The sequence below is a fragment of the Mus caroli genome, unplaced genomic scaffold (genome assembly GCF_978045245.1).
Source record: "Mus caroli unplaced genomic scaffold, Mus_caroli_1 scaffold_11, whole genome shotgun sequence".
In the NCBI taxonomy this organism is placed as follows: domain Eukaryota; kingdom Metazoa; phylum Chordata; class Mammalia; order Rodentia; family Muridae; genus Mus; species Mus caroli.
The window spans coordinates 103,817,709-103,835,864 of NW_028227266.1; the positions used below are offsets into that span (position 1 = coordinate 103,817,709).

The 18,156-nt window shown below is 41.5% G+C and overlaps 1 protein-coding gene across 3 annotated transcripts in view; it reads left to right on the forward strand.

Moving 5' to 3' along the window:
- Cpne4 (copine 4) overlaps positions 1-18,156 on the forward strand; it is a 485,330-nt gene that overhangs the window by 432,076 nt on the left and 35,098 nt on the right. For all 3 annotated transcript variants that reach the window (XM_021171653.2, XM_021171654.3, XM_029482117.2), the window contains exons 8-10: positions 1,120-1,218; positions 4,600-4,686; positions 5,303-5,362. In XM_021171653.2, coding sequence (XP_021027312.1) covers positions 1,120-1,218; positions 4,600-4,686; positions 5,303-5,362 — 246 coding nt within the window. The remainder of the gene's footprint in view (positions 1-1,119; positions 1,219-4,599; positions 4,687-5,302; positions 5,363-18,156) is intronic.

Consider the following 18,156-nt stretch of genomic DNA (forward strand, 5'->3'; position numbering starts at 1 on the left):
TGGTAAGGACAAATATTGTGAATGGTGCCCATTTCCAATTTGTAGTAGCTACATGGATGTGGGTGCAATTTATTGTAACAAAATTTAAATGAGTAAGGATGTTTCTGGGGGTGGGACACATTTCTTTGTATATGTGTAAGGAGCCCCACCTGATCCAAGAACGGGTCTGCAATTGAACATCTTAGACAGACTAGACAGTAGAAATCTGAAGCCTGGGGGGAGAATGAGATATCTTTAGGACACTGCTTTTCTAGAAGATACCTCCAAGTAACTCTTTCTCTTGACCTTGTCTGGTGCTCCCTTGGCTTATAATGTAAACGTGACCGTAGAATAACATTCACTCTAGGGGAAAAAAATCAGAACCTTCCTCTTTACCTAGTTATGGACCCAATCAGAGGGCTTGTTGCTGATTTAATCTAGTCACTGTAGGAATTATTGCCAGGACACCCAGAATCTCACCTAAACAGCAGTAGATGAATCCCTCTGGTTAGACATAGACAGCCACAGCTAAGTGATGGATGTGAAATATTGTTCACCGTCATCCATCCAGTTATCCTGCATGTACCATGAAAGCTTTCACTTTTAAGCCTTTTCATTTGATTTTGTTGGCATTGTACTTTTATCATCAACAAAATACAAAAAAACAAGACTAGCATCACTCAATCAAAATCACTAACAGGCTACTGTTCTGGAAACCGCAAATTCTTGAACTCAGACATCTTCCGGCTATAAACCAGATACTGTCTGTGATTTTTTTCTTATCAGAGCTGAGGAGAAAAGGCATTTGGGTCTCAGCAGGACAGCTACCTTCATGACTCAGGCTGCCATTCACTAGGTGCCCCTTCCAGAGAGTCATCCCTTTCTTCGCTGGGACTTACTGGTTTCTTCTGAGAACACAGATAAATTGTCACAGTGACTGATGTGTCACAGGGCTGTCAGGAGGTTGTGGCCAACATAACCAAGGAAAAAGCTCTGGACTCCAAAGGGATATTACGTCATCACATCGAGCTTTTGTTCCAGACCAAGCATCTGTCACATACTCTTCCTCATTAAGTCCTCATTGCTGGAAGCTGCTGGGATGAGAGCCTTGGGGAAAACAGTCATCCTTTTGTCTTGCAGTGCATAGTGTGGGACTGGGACTCCAACGGCAAGCATGACTTCATTGGAGAGTTCACCTCCACCTTCAAGGAGATGAGAGGAGCCATGGAAGGGAAACAGGTAGGTAGTGTTGCCCCAGACACTGTCTAGGATTCACTTTTAGCTAAAAGTGGAAAGGCGAGTCCGATGAAAAGGGAGGATGGTGGGATTTGATTCTAGAACCTTCCCAACCCAAAGCCATTCTGCAACCCTGAAATAGCAATTCCTCCATGGGGAAACCAGAGTGGTTCAATGAGTGCAGGTCTAATTTCCTTTAGCTATGCAATCTTGGGCATTGCTTTCCCAAGGGCCACAATTAAAATCAACTCTAAATTATAAGCCATCACTCCTTGTATAATAAGGAACACAGCTAGAGAAACTGCTGCTCCATTAAATGTACATGGCCAGGCCCTATTGAGCTAAGAAGTCAATGCCAGCTTACCAATATCACCCTCTGTAGTTGTAAAGTGTCTCATAAAGTTGTATCTTGCCCTCCTCTATAAACAGAAATAGGCAAATCAATAAATATTGGAAACATTGCATCTTTGGGTTCCTGAGATGCCATTAAAAGTAAGATTATAACATATATCATAATTGAAGACCACCATGGCTAGATGCTTCCAGATAAACAAAGATAAATCTGTAATTCCCATTGAGACCATGAAGTGCAGGTCACTGTACTTTCTGTATCTGTGAGATGCTAGTAAAATTTAGTTCCACATCAAGACCCCGTACTGACACATTTATTTGTTGGGAACAGTTCTCTTCTTCGGTGATTTTTACGGCATCCAGTGTGCTTGGCTCTAGATGCACAATGGCCAATCCTGCCAACATTGTCTCTGTTCTCCTAAAGCTAACAGACTGATGGGAGTCAAAGTATGATATAAACATGAACGAAGTAAACAAAAATTAGAAGGCAATTACAACTTGTGACAAATGTTATTTAAAAAGGAGAGATAGGACTGCAAAGATGACGCCTCTGATTAAGGTACTTGCTGCCAAGCCTGGTGGCCTGAGTTTGATCCCTGAGATCCAAAGAAGTAGAAGGAGAAAAACAACTCCTGTAAGTCGTCCTCTTATTTCCCACATACGCATGGATCATTTTCATGTACACACACACATACACATGCACACACATGCATACACACCTGCACTCACAAATGCATGCACTTATGCATATATGCACACATGCACAGGATAGAAACCCTCCAATTAGGGAGTGGATTACAAGTTATCAGCTGACAAGGTCACATTTAACTTCAGACCCTTTAAGGATGAAAGAAGGCAAGTCTGGCAGTGAGTAAGGGAAAAACATTTCAGGCAGAGAGAACATTCTTAGATACTGATGCAGGAACGAGCTGGTGTGCTGGAGTACTTGGAAAGGGACCAGTATATTGGGTGCAGAGAGTGTGGGGTGCCCTTGCATGGGAAGCAATCAAAGACAGAGCAGAGGTCAGGAAGAATTGACTCTAATACAGTCCTCCAAATGTTATGAAGACATAATTAAACTGTGCTCTCCAAAAATATGGTGGCCACCAGCCACATGTGATTATATTTTGATTAATTAAAATTAGATTAAGAAACACTGTTAGATCCATCTAATGCAGCTGGTGGCTGTGGTATTGGATGACAAGGACACAGAGTATCCCAACCACTGTAGAAAACTTCATTGGGTGATGCTGAAAAGGATCAAACTGATTCAAATTTGCTAAAAGGTTGTGTCAGTGGGTTGGGGCAGTAGCTCAGTTGATAAAGTGCTTGCTGTAGAAGCACAAAGACCTGTGTTTGATCCCCAGAGCCCATGTTAAAAAGCCAGGCATGGTGGTATACTCCTACATTAGGGAGAAGAAGCTAGGAGGGTAGCTGGGGCTTGTGGGATGGCCAACCTGGCCTACCTAGAGAGATCCATGTCAGTAAATGTTTAATCTCAAAAGAATGAGATGGATTGCTCCTGAGCACCAATACCTGAAGTGGATCTATGGCCTGCACATAAATGTTCATGTGTGTTCATGTACAAGTATACACACACACATATGCACACATGTATGTTCAGAGAATGCTTTGGCTACTGTGTAAGTATCATTTAAAGAGAGAAGAGGAAGAAGCAGGTCAATCAGATAGGTGAGAGGATAGGAACCTTGAACCTGAGGACCCTAGTATACCTATATCAGAGGGAAAAAGAGGAGACCCATTGTTCAATCTCCCTTTCCCTGCCTGGGTCATTATGCTGACAGAATGCAGTAATTTAACTAACCATTAATTATTGACCATCCCCATAAATAGCTTTAGTTTGAGACTGATAAGTGGAAAATTTTTATAATACCAAATAGGAGGGCCCTCTCCAAGACCCTCCTGGAAGGAATCAATGTGGTTGGAAGATCTGGATCTGGAGTGGTCCTGATATGTGAGGCTTAGAGTGACTAGGGAAGTGGTTCAGAGTCACTGATGGACTCTGTGAGACACTACTGTGATCTGTTCCTGAGTAATGAGTTTCCCACTAACTTCCTGCCCCCAAACAGTCATCATTACTTGACATTTTCTTGGTTGGCAATTTCATCTTGTTCACCCAGGATAGCTCCTCTCTGCCTATTATGGAGCCGTGGAACGCTCACACTTTTGTGCCTAAGCAGCAGAGATGGCTAGTGCATCTCCGTGGTAGTGGTGGTGGTTTTATCCTCTGATGTATTTTTTTTTCACAAGGTGGTAAAATAAAACTTAGAAGCAAGAAAAGGCAACTTCAGAACACTGGTTTTCCCCAGCTTCTGTTCTCACCACATGTTTAATGACCTATTGGCCAAAACAAGTCACATGACTAATACACGGGCACCAAGGTCATTGGAGGCCATTGTGTCAGTTTATCCTGCTCACATATGCCTCCAAAGCTGCTTCTTCAGGCATTTTTTGAATGTCAGGAATAAAGTTAGGTCTCCTGAGTGGAAGCCGAAGGTCCCAGCTCCTTCAGGATCAGTAACAGAAATGTCCAGTGACCGCTGGGTGCTTGCCTTGCAGTTGCTTCTAACTGTGAGTCAATTGTCTGTAGTCTGGAAGAGATGGAAACTGTTTTAGCTACTACCAGTTAATCCATCGGTTCTCAGTGTCTCCCAAGGCTTTTATCCTGTCCTTCAAAGAGTATCCTCTGGAATGAGTGCCAAGGAAAGGGCTGAGAACTGAAGAATCATAAGGTCGGCTTTAGAGAGGAGAAATCCAAGGCATAGAGGAGTCTAGCAGCCCATCAAAGGACACAAAGCTGGGCAATGAAGGCATAAGAATATCCACTAGGCAGTCCATTGTCTGTCAATCACTTCCCCTTGCCATTTTCATGGATACCAACGGTACCACCTAGAGACCATTTTCCAGCCATCCAGATCCATGTGTATGTCCCCAAAAGCATGTAGGATCTTGGCCTCATTCGATGACTTGACTTTGTTTTGAAGATGCTCATGTTTGACCCTTTTGGTGTAGGTACAGTGGGAATGCATCAACCCCAAGTACAAAGCCAAGAAGAAAAATTACAAGAACTCAGGCATGGTGATTCTAAACCAGTGCAAGGTAGGTGTAATCCCCTCTCCACCAGGAGCATAATGCTAAACTTGCCTTGTGGGAGGAGTTCAAGTCATGTGATCAAAGGGGAAGTGTTTCCACAAGGGAGTGACCTTCTCAAAGAAAAGAAAATTCACAAAATCAATATAGCGCTGGATAGAGGAAATCAAATATAAGCATGAGTGGCCTAAAAGCTGTGACAACCCAATGTCACCTTCCCTTTCCCAGGGACAGTCTTGCCCTGAAAGACAGGAAAGTGCAGGTCATAGCTCAGGCTCTTCTGTGCACAGGGCAGATCTAGAGGAAGATGCTCAAGTGGTGTGAGAGAAGTAACTAAGTATGAGATATTCCTTATTCTAAAGTAGTAATGACTCTTGAAATAAGGTTTGGGTCTTCTCCGAAGGGCAGATGATGTCAATTAAAGCAATACATAGACTCAAATAAAGTGGAGCAAGGGGTGAGAATCTGTAGATGTTTTGGGCCCATCTGTATTGACGTTGAAGATTCACCACAAATTTCTTTCTACCCTTTGTCTTGGCTTACCAGCCTATCTCTGAAGTGCAGGCCTTCAATCTGTAGGGAAAGCAGAGCATACTGTTATTAATCCAGACCTTCTTTCATGCAGATCCACAAGATGCATTCCTTCTTGGACTACATCATGGGTGGCTGTCAAATCCAGTTTACAGTAAGCTGCTTTTGTGTTTATCCTTTTTGGAGCGATGAGGGGTGGGAATGGTATTGGGTTTGTGAACATGCAGATACAAAAGATCTTAAAAATCTTGAGCTTTTAAGTACTATTGCTAAAATATTATGTGGGTCCCTGTTTCTTAAATGAGTCCATATTCCATCTCCTTCTGGTGAGTATGATCCTTGCTCCTCAGCCTCGGAGGGTTTAGAAATCCCTCCTAGGATTTTTTTTCCTTTTTAAAGTACCTACATGTGACATGAGGTGCAAGACAGGCTATAGATTTCCAGACCCCATGGCTGAGCAAGAAGGATGAAAAGGAAGTGAGCCATGCTGCTCTATTCCACTGTACTCAGACAGATGCCTTAGTTGTGCTCATATAACCAGAACCCAGGCATCCATGTCATAGCCAATGATCAGTACCAAGGGAATGCTATCCAAATGCTTTCTCAGGCAATGAGAGTGTGCATACACACACACACACAAAATTGTGTCTATTCACTCTGGAGTAACTTGTGTTCACTCAATCAATATTCAAAATGTTCTGAGATATAGGCAGATTTAACTTTCAGAAAGAACATACCCACATAACAAAATGTAGTTGTGCTTGAAACACTGGAAAGAGCTATAGATTATAGTACAGAAAAGGTGGAATTTGTACAATGCTTACCTCTCATCTTACAGAACTGTACTTGTGAAGCTCAGTCCTCTTTCATTCACTCTACCAAATCATCCATGTGAGAAAAGCATGGAAAATGAGTTTAGATTTTGTATATGTTTGAGTCCAACACAATTGACAAAATCCAGGCATTCCCAGAATCAAGGATAATGCTGGTCTCAGAACTAGAAAGGAGAATCAAGATAAATGGGCATTTAATGGTCCAGTGTGTCTTTAGCAAAAGACTTGTGTGGTTATTTGAATGAAAATGGCCCCCATAGTCTCATAGGAAGTGGCATTATTAGAAAAGATTAGGACATGAGTCCTGGTTGAAGTATGTGTGTCTTGTTGGTGGAAGTGTGTCACTGGAGATGGGCTTTGAGGTTTCAGAAGCTCAAGCCAGGCCAAGAGTCACTCTCTCTCTCTTCCTTATGTCTGCTGATCTAGATGCAGAGCTCTTGGCTCCTTTCCAGCACCATGTCTCCTATTGTCACACTTCCACCATGATACTAATGGTCTAAGTCTCTGAACTGTAAGCCAGCCCCAACTAAATGTTTTCCTTTATAGGAGTTGCTGTGGTCATGATGTCTCCTCACATGTATAGAACACTAGGATAACTTGTTCTCGTGTAAAGAAAAGTCAACATATGTTCTGTCTCAACTCAGCATTGCTCACTTACTTTTGAATGCTTACATCACTTCCTTAAAGTCTAAGGTTCTACAGTGATGGAGCCACCTGCCCTCCTACACTCACACTGGTACATAAAGAACACAAGCAGAGCAAGTCCTGTGGGCACACCCATCCAACACTACCTGTGTAGCACACTTATTGCTGATCCAGGTCTATCTGCAGGGCAGTAGCAAAACAAGAAGTTTTCCAAGGAGAGCTACTGAAATAGTTTCCCAAGATAATAGGCAAAGGAGTGATGTCAAGAAGCTATTTATAGGTTTTTCAAGGGAAAGCTCTATTGATTTCGGTTTGTTTTGGATTCCGTAGATCCTAGGCTCTTGAACAACTCCTTATTCAACCTTCACGGGCTTGCTTTGCCCTTGGGGCTGTGCTGGATAGCATCAGCCACCCCCACAGCATTCCCAGACCACATCCTGACTGATTGTTACTTCTTTGAGAATTTCATATAATGTGTTTTGATTATATTTACCCTCCTTTCTTAGTTTCCTCCAAGATTCAACCCATTTCTCTTCCCATTCATCTTTGAGTGTCCCCCTGAAATTTCCCATAAAGGCCAATTTGTGCTACCCAGTTCTTCGGAATGTGTGACTTTCCACCAGTTGGCTCACAGGGTATGTACTCTTGAATATTCCTGTAGCTGCTTGACTTTGAAAGGTTGCTTTTCCTGCTCTGTTTTCCTCAATTTTCTCTTCTCATTAACCCTCCCCAACTGAGTAGAGGCTACCTCAAAATTTGCCACCAGCAGCACCCCAAGTCCTAGCTCTCTCCATGTTCATCCCCACCCTCGTCTCCTCCAGTGCCAACTAATAGTAGACTTGTGTGAGGATCTCAGTCAGGAGCAACAAATAGGAAGGAGAATGTAAAATAATGCTGAGAAGGGGCAGGGCTATTGAGGGTTCCATCACAAGCCCCTTCCTCCTAAAGATCTCAGGTTAGATACTCAAAGGATAATAAGAGTTCTGGATGCTCTGTCCAAGAAAATGCACCAGTCTCTCATGCCAGTGGCATTTACTTCCAAAATGAAGTCAGCTTTCTCATTACGAAGTTCTTGCTGCTTAAATAGTACAACGTTATGCAAATTTTAAGCTGTAGTACAGTTAATTAAAAATAGTGTGTGGTTTAATTCTGCCTACTAGTGTTTATGTACCACCCAGTAACTTTATTGCAGCATGGAAATGAGTGGCAGAGAGTGGAGATATGGGGGGAGGGGCCTCCCTGGCATGGAGAGGGCAGGGAAGAGAGAAGGAGGAGGAAAGTCATTAGACCTGTGCACCACCCAGAGGCAAAGATTCTCATTGGTTCACGAAGCTGTGCATGGCTGCTGAGCAAGACAGGTAGCTTTAGGCACAAGAAACTTGAGTCCTAAAGAGTGATATTTAAGTGACACCAAGTTCTCAATGTTCTACACTTCATCCTACAGACCTAATCTTTCTTTCCCACCCCTGCCTGAGCCCCAAGCACCTGCACTAGCCAGGTCCTCCTACTTTGAGCTGTTTCTTGGGTATTCCATTGATAGGAATTAACCAGAGATCAAACAGGAAACCCAATGCAGAAGAATTGTTCTAGATTTCTGCTTTCTAGGTATGAACCATAGAGACCTTGTCGTTTCATAAAAGGTCTCCATTCTTACCATATGCCCTGTCCTTCATATACTCTTCTTCCTGAGTTCTAGAAACAGTTTTATCTACCCTCTGTAATTGATTTCTTATAATCTTTTCTAAACATTTGTGGTCTGCCCCTTTATTAAACTCTCCATACTCACCTCTTCTGAGTCTCTCCTAGAGAGACTCTGAGTATCTCATGTGGCCTTCAGGAGTAGAGAGAAGCCTTTGTGTCTTCCATGAGGATTAAGATTCAAAATAAGAGGGTTAAAGCTGGGGAAACTGCGCCCAACAACAGACTGCCTGAAATACTTTTATTTAACCCCAAACTGTCTAGGAAAAACAGTTCGGGTGGATTTTTAGATGGATTGGCAAAGTTCTAGGAATTTGGTTTGAAGAATATCCCCCATGGATTACGTACGTATGTACATAAATTCAAATGATAAATGCTGGAAACTTACTTGTGTTAATATGAGTGGCAGGTGTGTTTAGGAGGTGTTGAGAGGTATCTTTGGGTCAGAGTTTGAGATGACTTGAGTTGTGAGAGAATGTTGTTCAAATGGACCAAGAACAGGACAGGAAGCAATAGAAATGTGCTTTAGAGGAGAAAATCTGGTGATGTTTATCAAGCACTATTTATCAAACGCAAGTGATAGCAGCGAAGGATATGGAGTGTTGAAGCAGGAGGTGAAAGCAGGGGCAACAGGCCCAACAGTAAAAGCCATTGCAACAGTGCCAGTGGACAATGACAAGAAGGGAACCTAATGTGGTAGTGAGAGAAGGGGTGTGTGGAAGGGAAAACAATGACCTGGGATACAAAAAAAAAAGGAGATTTAGAAAGCAAATGAGTCTAGCATGACTTGGACTTGCTGCCTGTCTGGCAAAGCCTGGCAGATGTTGTTCACAGAGAAATGCAAGTCAAGAGAGATCTAAACCAAAGGATGGATTTACTTTGAGGAATGCTGGAAGGATGTTTGAGTATCCCATTGCATGGCACCTACAAAGGCAAGCCTTGATCCCAATAAACAGGTGGAACTGAATGTACCTGAATCTGGAGGAGATGGAGAAAGAAAAGAATACAGAAAGACAAGGTACCCAATGACAAGAAGTCATATAAGACCTCCGTGCGCAAGAGAAAAGACAGGAAAGGAGGCCCAGAATCCCAAATGGCCAGATGGCCAGTCAGGGATCAGGAGGAGAAAGTTACAAGACCAAGGCAACAATCCTGATGTTAAAAGGAACCTTAGTCATTTATTTCTTTTTGGTCACCAGGACATCTGAGAACCTGAGACACGCCTCAGATTCTCCCAGTAGAAAATGCGTACTTGACTTTGCACATAACCATAGAAAATCCAGAGCGTCCCCCAGGTGAGCTCCATATATACCTCATGAGAATCCTGGAGGCACAAGAACGAAGATAACTGTGGTGTTGCAGTCTTAGAGGAGGTGAATAGAGGTGAAACAGATGACAGAGAGAGGCACATGGCTTGGCACATGGCTGTGCATCTAAAAATAAAACCACATACTAGAACTTCATAGACAAAATGTAATTATAGACAATGCGGAAGAAACAGATGCTGTAAGATGTCTGGAAAGGAGATAGTGGAAGAATTAAAGTCTTCCTTTGAAAGCTGTGACTTTTATAGATGCATAGAAATGTTAATTGTAGCATAGATTTTTCACAGATAGGAACTTCTACAGCTTAAATGTCCAACAGTAAAACAACTGTGTAAATTACAGCACTTCATCTAAATGGACTATGATAAAGCCATTTTAAATTATAATTCCAATGGCAAGGTAATCACATAGAGCCATGTCTATGATAGCACTGAGTATAAAGAAAACCAGAATGACTCTGTGAGTACAACTATGTACTAGATGTCACTATCGTATGCGTCTATGTGTGATTTTATATATTTTATAGTTTGGGTGTGTCCCCATGAAGCATCTGTTGAATCCCCAAAGCAACGGAATTGGGAAGTGAGAGATAGGATCTTTCTGGAGGTTTATAGGTCATGAGAGTTTTACGCATGAGAGTTTTACGCTCTTGAGGAATTATAATATAATTATAATATGAATTATAAAAGAGAGTACATCTGTGTTCTCTCTCACACATTCTCTTCTGCCTTCCACAATGAAATACTCCTAGATAGATTCTAGCAGTGAGCCTATCTTTGGGCGAGCGTTCCAGTCTTCTCAGACTGGGCAACAGTTTGAGCAACAGAGCAACTCTGGGCAACAGAGGCAGGCTTGGGTACTCCAGCCTCTACAACTATGAACCAATCCTATCTCTATTATCTGTAAATGACCCAGTCTATAGTATTCTGCTATGGCCGTGCAAAATGGATGGGAGAAATATATAAAACAACTAGAAAGTAAAATAAAATTACTTACTAAGATACAGAGTCCTGAGCAGTAACTTTTATTAATATATTTTGGCATGGCTACTCATGATGTGTTGTTGTAAAAATTTAAAGGTGATGTTTTCCACTTTCCTCTGATTTTATGTTGTTTAGTAATATGGTATTATAGACATGAAGCCGAATATGGGTTCTCTCATCCTGACCATCAAATCTAAAATTTGGGTTATCTATTCAAGATCCTCCCAGGAAATCTTTTCTTATTCTAGAAAAGATTACTTAGCATGCCTTATAGCTCCTGGCTTAAGTTTCTAACTCTCTATTTTAGACACCTGATGAACTGTGATGCAGAAGAGTGATCTCTGTGTCCTGAATGCCTACACATAGCCGGGGTGCAATGGGCAGAGGAGGCAAATGTTCTATCATTTCCAGGAAATGCACTAGACACTTTCAGGGAAATGGAATTTATTTTTTATTTCATGACCACCCCACAGAATTTTGTGAGAATTGAGAACAAGAGTTTAGGTTATCACTTAAGAAATGTCCAAAGTCCACCTCTCTTACCAGACTCATTACCTAAGTCCAAATTGTGTGGCTGCCTCAGGATATGACAGTATACATGTGAGTTCCAGGTAACAAGAGATCCAGCAACTCCCTAGATTCTGCTTCCAGTGGCTTGTATCCAACAGAGTCCCCCTAATGGCCAGTTAGGATTGTTTGGTGTAAAAACTAAAAGTGTCAAAGACACATTCATTCTTCACAGTTAGCCCTCTCCCAGATGCGCCAGAGAGAGCATCTAGAGAGTGTCAGGCCTGCTTTCTAGGCCTGGGTTTGCAGAGCCACTCCACACATCCTCAAAACATAAGCTGTTTCCCAGGAGCCTGCTCTCTGCTGCCTGCCAAGAAGGCTGGAACACTCACCAAAAGACCAGGTTTTCATAAAGATTTCCCATCAGAAAAGGTTCAGCTAGCTTGCTGGCACTTAGGAATCTGAGTGTCTGCAGCCACCTCTGGGGACAGGCATTTTCAGTCTTTTTTTTTTTTTTTTCTCAACTTAATCCCAACATTCACTGCTCTCCTCACCCCCCACCTCCCGCTTGTTGCTTTCTAAAATAAATCTAACCTTTCATTGCGTTCTCTTCCCACCATGGCTAACTTTAAAGAGCACAGAACTCTTGTTGGAAGGCCACCTCCTGAAGGTGGGTATTTCATCTCCAACTTCCGGTGGGATACTTGGGAAATGGTTCCACCATATAGCCCAGGATAGTCTATAGAACTCGCAGTCCTTCTACCTCACTCTTCCAAGTACAGAACTTACACCAATATATCATCACACCAAGTTTTGGGTTCCCTACAGTTTTAAAGTGATCTTCTAGGTAGAAAGGAAAGGAGTGATGTCATATTTGGTCATTCCAGCTCTGATTTACCTTCCAAACCCAATTGTATATGTAAGGCATAGTCTTCATTAGGGTTTCCATTGCTGTGAAGAAACTCCATGGCCAAGACAACTCTTATAAAGGACATTTAATTGGGGTGGTTAAGTGCACCAGAGGATGGGGGTTCAATTCCCAGCACCCACAATGACATACTTACTCCAACAAGACCACACCTTTTCCAACAAGGCCACGCCTCCTAATTGTGCTGCTCCCTGGGATAAGTATTTTCAAACCACAGGTGTTATCGTCTCTAAAATTTATCTTTTTGAGAGAAAATGGCTGAGAATGGTGGGTGTCTGAACCAAACTCATCCCAGGGGTCTAGCATGGTATGATGGATGCCATCTCCTGCCCTGTAGCCCAGGGGTCTAGCATGATATGATGGATGCCATCTCCTGCCCTGTAGCCCAGGGGTCTAGCATGGTATGATGGATGCCATCTCCTGCCCTGTAGCCCAGGGGTCTAGCATGGTATGATGGATGCCATCTCCTGCCCTGTAGCCCAGGCTGACCTTGCCTTGCAACCCTCATGTACCCGCTTGCCTTCCCAAGTGCTGGAGTGAACAGCGGGTACCAACACCCGCAGACTCTGAGAACCTCTTGGATGTTCCTCTTAAGAAAAATTTTCTAGAATTGCCTGCACATATTTTGACCAGAAGTGTCTGACCAGAGCCTCATGAATGGATCCCTGGGTGCTTCCTGTCTCTTGCTTAGAGTTCATGGAGGTTTTAAGTATCACCCCCTTGCATCCCAGTGTTCAATTGGAGGGAGCGCTATGCATTGTCTTCTCTTTCTTTGTGAAGATTAGTTCTCACTTCCGGGATGAACCCCATCTCAAAAGACAGAGGCATTAGGGTCCCTGGGGTCACCTTCATCCATATTCAGTAAAACCTCTTCCCACTCTTACCCATCTGCCACATACATTTTGCTTGTCCCTTTCCCTCCCTCCACAACTGGTTAGTCACAGAGAACTAATTGGTTCAAGACCACTTCCCCAGAATTGTCACAGCTACATCCTGCTTCCTACTTCACAATCTCTCTACCTCCTGGCCAGGCCCCTTCATTTTTCAATGGGAATTGTTACATTAGAGATTAAAGATTTTAGGACTTTTTTATTATTGTCATATATTTATTGTACATAGTGGTAGGGCTCATAAAGACTTTTTCATTCTCACATATCGTTTATTTTGACAGAATCACTGGTCAGACTTCTTCTCTCTCCTCCCTCAGTAGTCATCTTCCTTCACAGAATCAGACAATCTTACTTCAATTTCTATATCCTAAATGTGTGTAAATCTATGCAGCCATCTAAAATCTAAGCGCCACAGGCCAGAGAAAACATGCAATGTGTTGTATTCTGCCTCCGAGTTATTTTGTTTACATGATGAACAGGATTCCAGCCCCAGCCATTTTTTCTGCAGGCAATGTAATTTCGTTCTTTTTTATGTCTGGAAAAGACTCCATGGTGCACATGTATCCAGTCATCTACTGATGGATTTTATTTTATTTTTTTACATATAAGCAAATGTAATAAATTTTCTTATGGCAAAGATATTGCTTCAAGAAACTACAGTCAGATACACAAGAAATAAAAACTTACTAGGGAAAGGTTAAAATATCAGTATATTTTGTCCTGAAAATGTTCTTTTAGGTGTATAACAGAAGGCATATAGATGTAACTTTAAGCCCAGCCCCACCATAAAGTACTTGTATGTCCTTCAATATCTTTGGGCATCATGGTAATTAATAAAAAGTAACAACAATTTCTACATACCTGATAGTTTCATACAAGGTAATAATGCCAATAAAGCAGCCTACATGGAGAAAAGTTGTAACAGAAGTTGTTCCTCTCTGTTCATGATGTTTCAGAGTCAGGATGCTTTGGGGTGGTGAGTTCCCTTTCCATGATCTTCCTTGTCACATCTTTGTACTTTGTACCTTCATTTTATCAGTAGACATCCCTTGTCAAAATTGAAGAGGTATTCTGAAAACAGAGTTGACTCCTTCCTGAAATAATTTTAAACTAAGTCCTGTAAAGAAGTAAGGAAGAAGAGGAGTAGCTTCATTTAAAAAAAAAAAAAACAAAAACTTGTAAATAAATTATAGTTAGATTATTCTTTTCATTTTGATTGATTAGAGGACTACAAGCTCAGACAAAGTCATGTTTCTTCCACCATCATTCTCTTTAATTATAGCGCTTTTTTCCTTCTAGATGCCCCCCCACACTTCTTTGAAAGTCCAGGGAACATCCCAGTCATTGATTATAATAGAATTTTCTAAATTTAACACAAACAATGATTCCCATATCATAATTTCCAAGATCATGTGTGGAAAATAGAGCTTTCTTGCTATCAGGGAACCAATGGGCACATTCTAGTATAGTGCAAACAGAAAGAAAATAAGATGCAACATGAATATTCTACTTTCCCCCATGACTTCACGTTGTATCCTTCCCCACCCTAAGCTGACCAGTCTTTGAGATATCTTTGCCAGGTTGACTATTCTTTCAGTGGTGGTGCTGTTGGAAAGCCAAGGTGTTTCCTCTCATTTTAACACCCTAATCTTAAAGTATTCATTGCTATCTTTTGTTGTTAAGAAGTATTTGATAAAGAGCAGTACATAGACTCCATCAAAAGGTTGGCCCTATCTTTTGGGGCTAGAATGATGGCTCAATGGTTAAGAGCACTAGCTGTTCTCCCAAGAGATCTAGGTTCAATTCCTAGCACCTACATGATGGCTCACAATCACCTGTAACTCCAGTTATAGGAGATCCACAAGATGATAGCAGTAATAGAATTATCTCTCATCAAAAAGAAGCCCAGATCTACTGCCAGATTCTACCAAATTTTTAAAGAGGAGCCAATATCATTGGCTTCTCAAATGGTTCTATGAAATAGGAAGGCAAAGATCTTCCAATTCTAAAACCAAACTCATTACAAACCCCAGTACCACTCTGATGCCAAACTGTAAATGCTCACAAGTCAACTACAGTTAACTACCCTGATAACTATACCTGTTAAAATTCTCAATAAAATGTTTGCAAAGTGAACTCAAGAGCATATGACCAAGTTGGTTTTATCCCAAAGAGGAAATGTTGGTTCGATACTCACAAACCAGGAAGTATGATCAGCAAATGAATAAATACACTTGAGGGATTGAAATCACATATTAACTCAAGTAATGCCAAGAGTCCTGACAAACCCAGCACTCCTTTATGATAAAAGTACCCAAGAAACTAGGAATAGAAAGAATACAAATCAACATAAGGAAGACTATTATAAAATAAACCTAAAACCAACATTATAGTGAACAGAGTAAAACTGAGACCATTTCTTCTAACATGTGGAACAAAATAGGTGCCCACTCTTTCTTACTACAGTGCTCAAAAACCTTATCTAAGCAATCAAGGAAGGGAAGAAGCCAATTTTTTCTATTTTTAGATGAGATGATCCTGTACTTAGCTTTGGAGATCCTAGGTACTTTGCCAGAAAACATTTAGACCTCATGAATACTTTTAGCAAGGTAACAGGATACAAAATCAACACACAAAAATCAGTATGCATATCTATATACAACTTGACAACAAAGCATCAGGGTGAGTTGGGTGGGAGACGGATATCATTCACAGTAGGTTAAAATAACTAAAGAAAAATACTAACAAAGGAGCTGTAAGGGTTCTCAGAAAAAAGTTGAAGAAGACAGTAGAATTTGGATAGACCTCCGATGCTAAGGGATTGCCAGAATTAATGCTGTTAATAAGAAGGTGGCAGTGGAAAAAGGTTTGCATACAGATCCAATGTAATAAAAATCTCAATGACCTTTTTTATTTTTAAATATTAAAAATAATCTTTTACTATATAGAAAAAAAATTGCTTTAAATTCTAAGCAAGCCAAAAATGGGAGCCTTAGCTCAGCTCATCCAAGGCCTCTCACACAGTAGGCAGGCACTCCAATACTACAGTGCTCCCTGACTTAGGGAGATACAGAATTTAGATCCTAAAATGTTAAATAGTCACAACTGTTTCTCCAAGACTGCAATGCATTTCGGGGGGGGGCACATTCTTAGCCAACGTTTGCCTTGAGCTTTCCTGTAACCTTGGCTTCATGGGACCCTTCAACACATCGTTGCAAAGCTGAGTCAGATGTCTGACAGTGCCAACACAGGCTCAGTGATGCTTGCCTTTAGTCACAGCACTACAGAGGCAGAGGCGGGTGGATCTCTGAGTTCAGTGCCACCTTGGACTACATAACAGTGCCCCAGAACATGCCAATTATAAAATTAGTGGTTCCAGAGAAACCCTGCAAGAGATCAATGGTAACTATTAAAGAGCATTGGGAAGTGAGGTGATCAGTGGCCTTTACTTCACAGAAGCAGGAAACTAACATAAAGTTCATAAGGAAGAACAAAATCCCAAATGGTGACACCCTTAACAGAAAGAACCATGCTACAAGCACTGCAGTCACTGCCTTCCAATTACATTAGAGCTATAGTAGGAAAACAGCAGCAACAGTGTGATGCTGGCACAAAAACAAACAAGTAGGCCAAGGGAATAGAATAGAGGACCCAGAATTAAGCCTCTACTGTTACAGTCACCAGTGTCTGACAACACTGGCAAAAACATCCATTAGCAAGAGGACAGCCTCCTTGACAGTGGTCTGAGACCATTTGATTTTCGCATGCAGATGAATGAGACTTATCACTTGCCCTACACAAAAATGAATTCCAAATGAGTCAAAAACCTTAATTTGAGACTCCCAAACTTTGAAACTTCTAGAGGGAACTACAGAGAAAAGATTTCAAGATGTTGTAACCACAGCAGAAAACTTGCTGACAAAAAGACATCAAAGGAACAGGAAAGAAGCTCAAGAACTGACAAGTCCGGGAGCCTGAAATGAAAAGGCTTCTGCACTGCCGAGCAAACGATAACCAGAGAGAAGAGACAACACAGAGAGTGGGAAGACAGTCTCTCCCACTTCCACATCAGAGAAGGGATTAATATCTAGAATATATAAAGAACTGCACAAATAAAATGTCAAAGACATACCATGTGCTAGGTAAATAGGCTAATGTCTGATTTGATAGTTCTCAAAAGAAGAAATGCAAGAGCAGGAGAAATAGCTCCAAGGGTCCTAGGACCAGAGTTCGGATTCCCAAATCCATGTGAAAGCCAAATGGGTCTAGCTGCAATTCTAGTGCATAGGACACAGATAGGGAATACCTGGAATAAGCTAGCTAGCCAGCCTAGTCAAATAGCAAGCTCTGGATTTAGTGAAAGACACACTGCCTCAATATATAAGGTGCAGAATGATCAAGAAAGGTATCCAGTATTGACCTTGGGCATGTGCACACACACACACACACACACACACACACACACACACACGCCATATACAGGATAAAAAGAATACAAGGAGCCAATATTAGATACTTAAAAAGCTATCCAACATCTTTGGCCATCAAGAGAATGGAGATTTAAACTGCTCTGAGATTTCATCCCATCCCAGTCAGAATGGCCATCATCAAGAAAACAAGTAGCAAATGTGGATGAGGGTGTCGGGAGAGAGGGACCCTAATTCAATCTTGGTGGGGAATGTAGACTCATATAGTCACTATGGAAACCTGTATGGAGGCTCATCATACCACTGAAAACAGAACCACCATACAGCCAAGCTATACCACTCTTGGCAATATACCTGAAGGACTCCAAGTCATCATCCCACAGAGGTACCACACCCCTGTGTTTATAATTGCACCATTTACCATAACTAGGCAATATAGTCAGATGTCCCCAACATACCAATGGATTAAAAATATGAGGTACATATTAGAGTCTGATTCAGGCAAAATAAAAAGTTTAATAATAACCCTAGCCAGACACAAGGTAGAAATCATTATATGAAGTGAAATAACCAAACTCAGAGAGACAAATATACTTTCTCTTACATATGAAACTAAGATTTAAAATTGTGTGTGTGTGTGTGTGTGTGTGTGTGTGTGTGTGTGTTATGAAACTAGAAAATGGACCAAGATGGGAAGAGGAAGTCTTAAGGC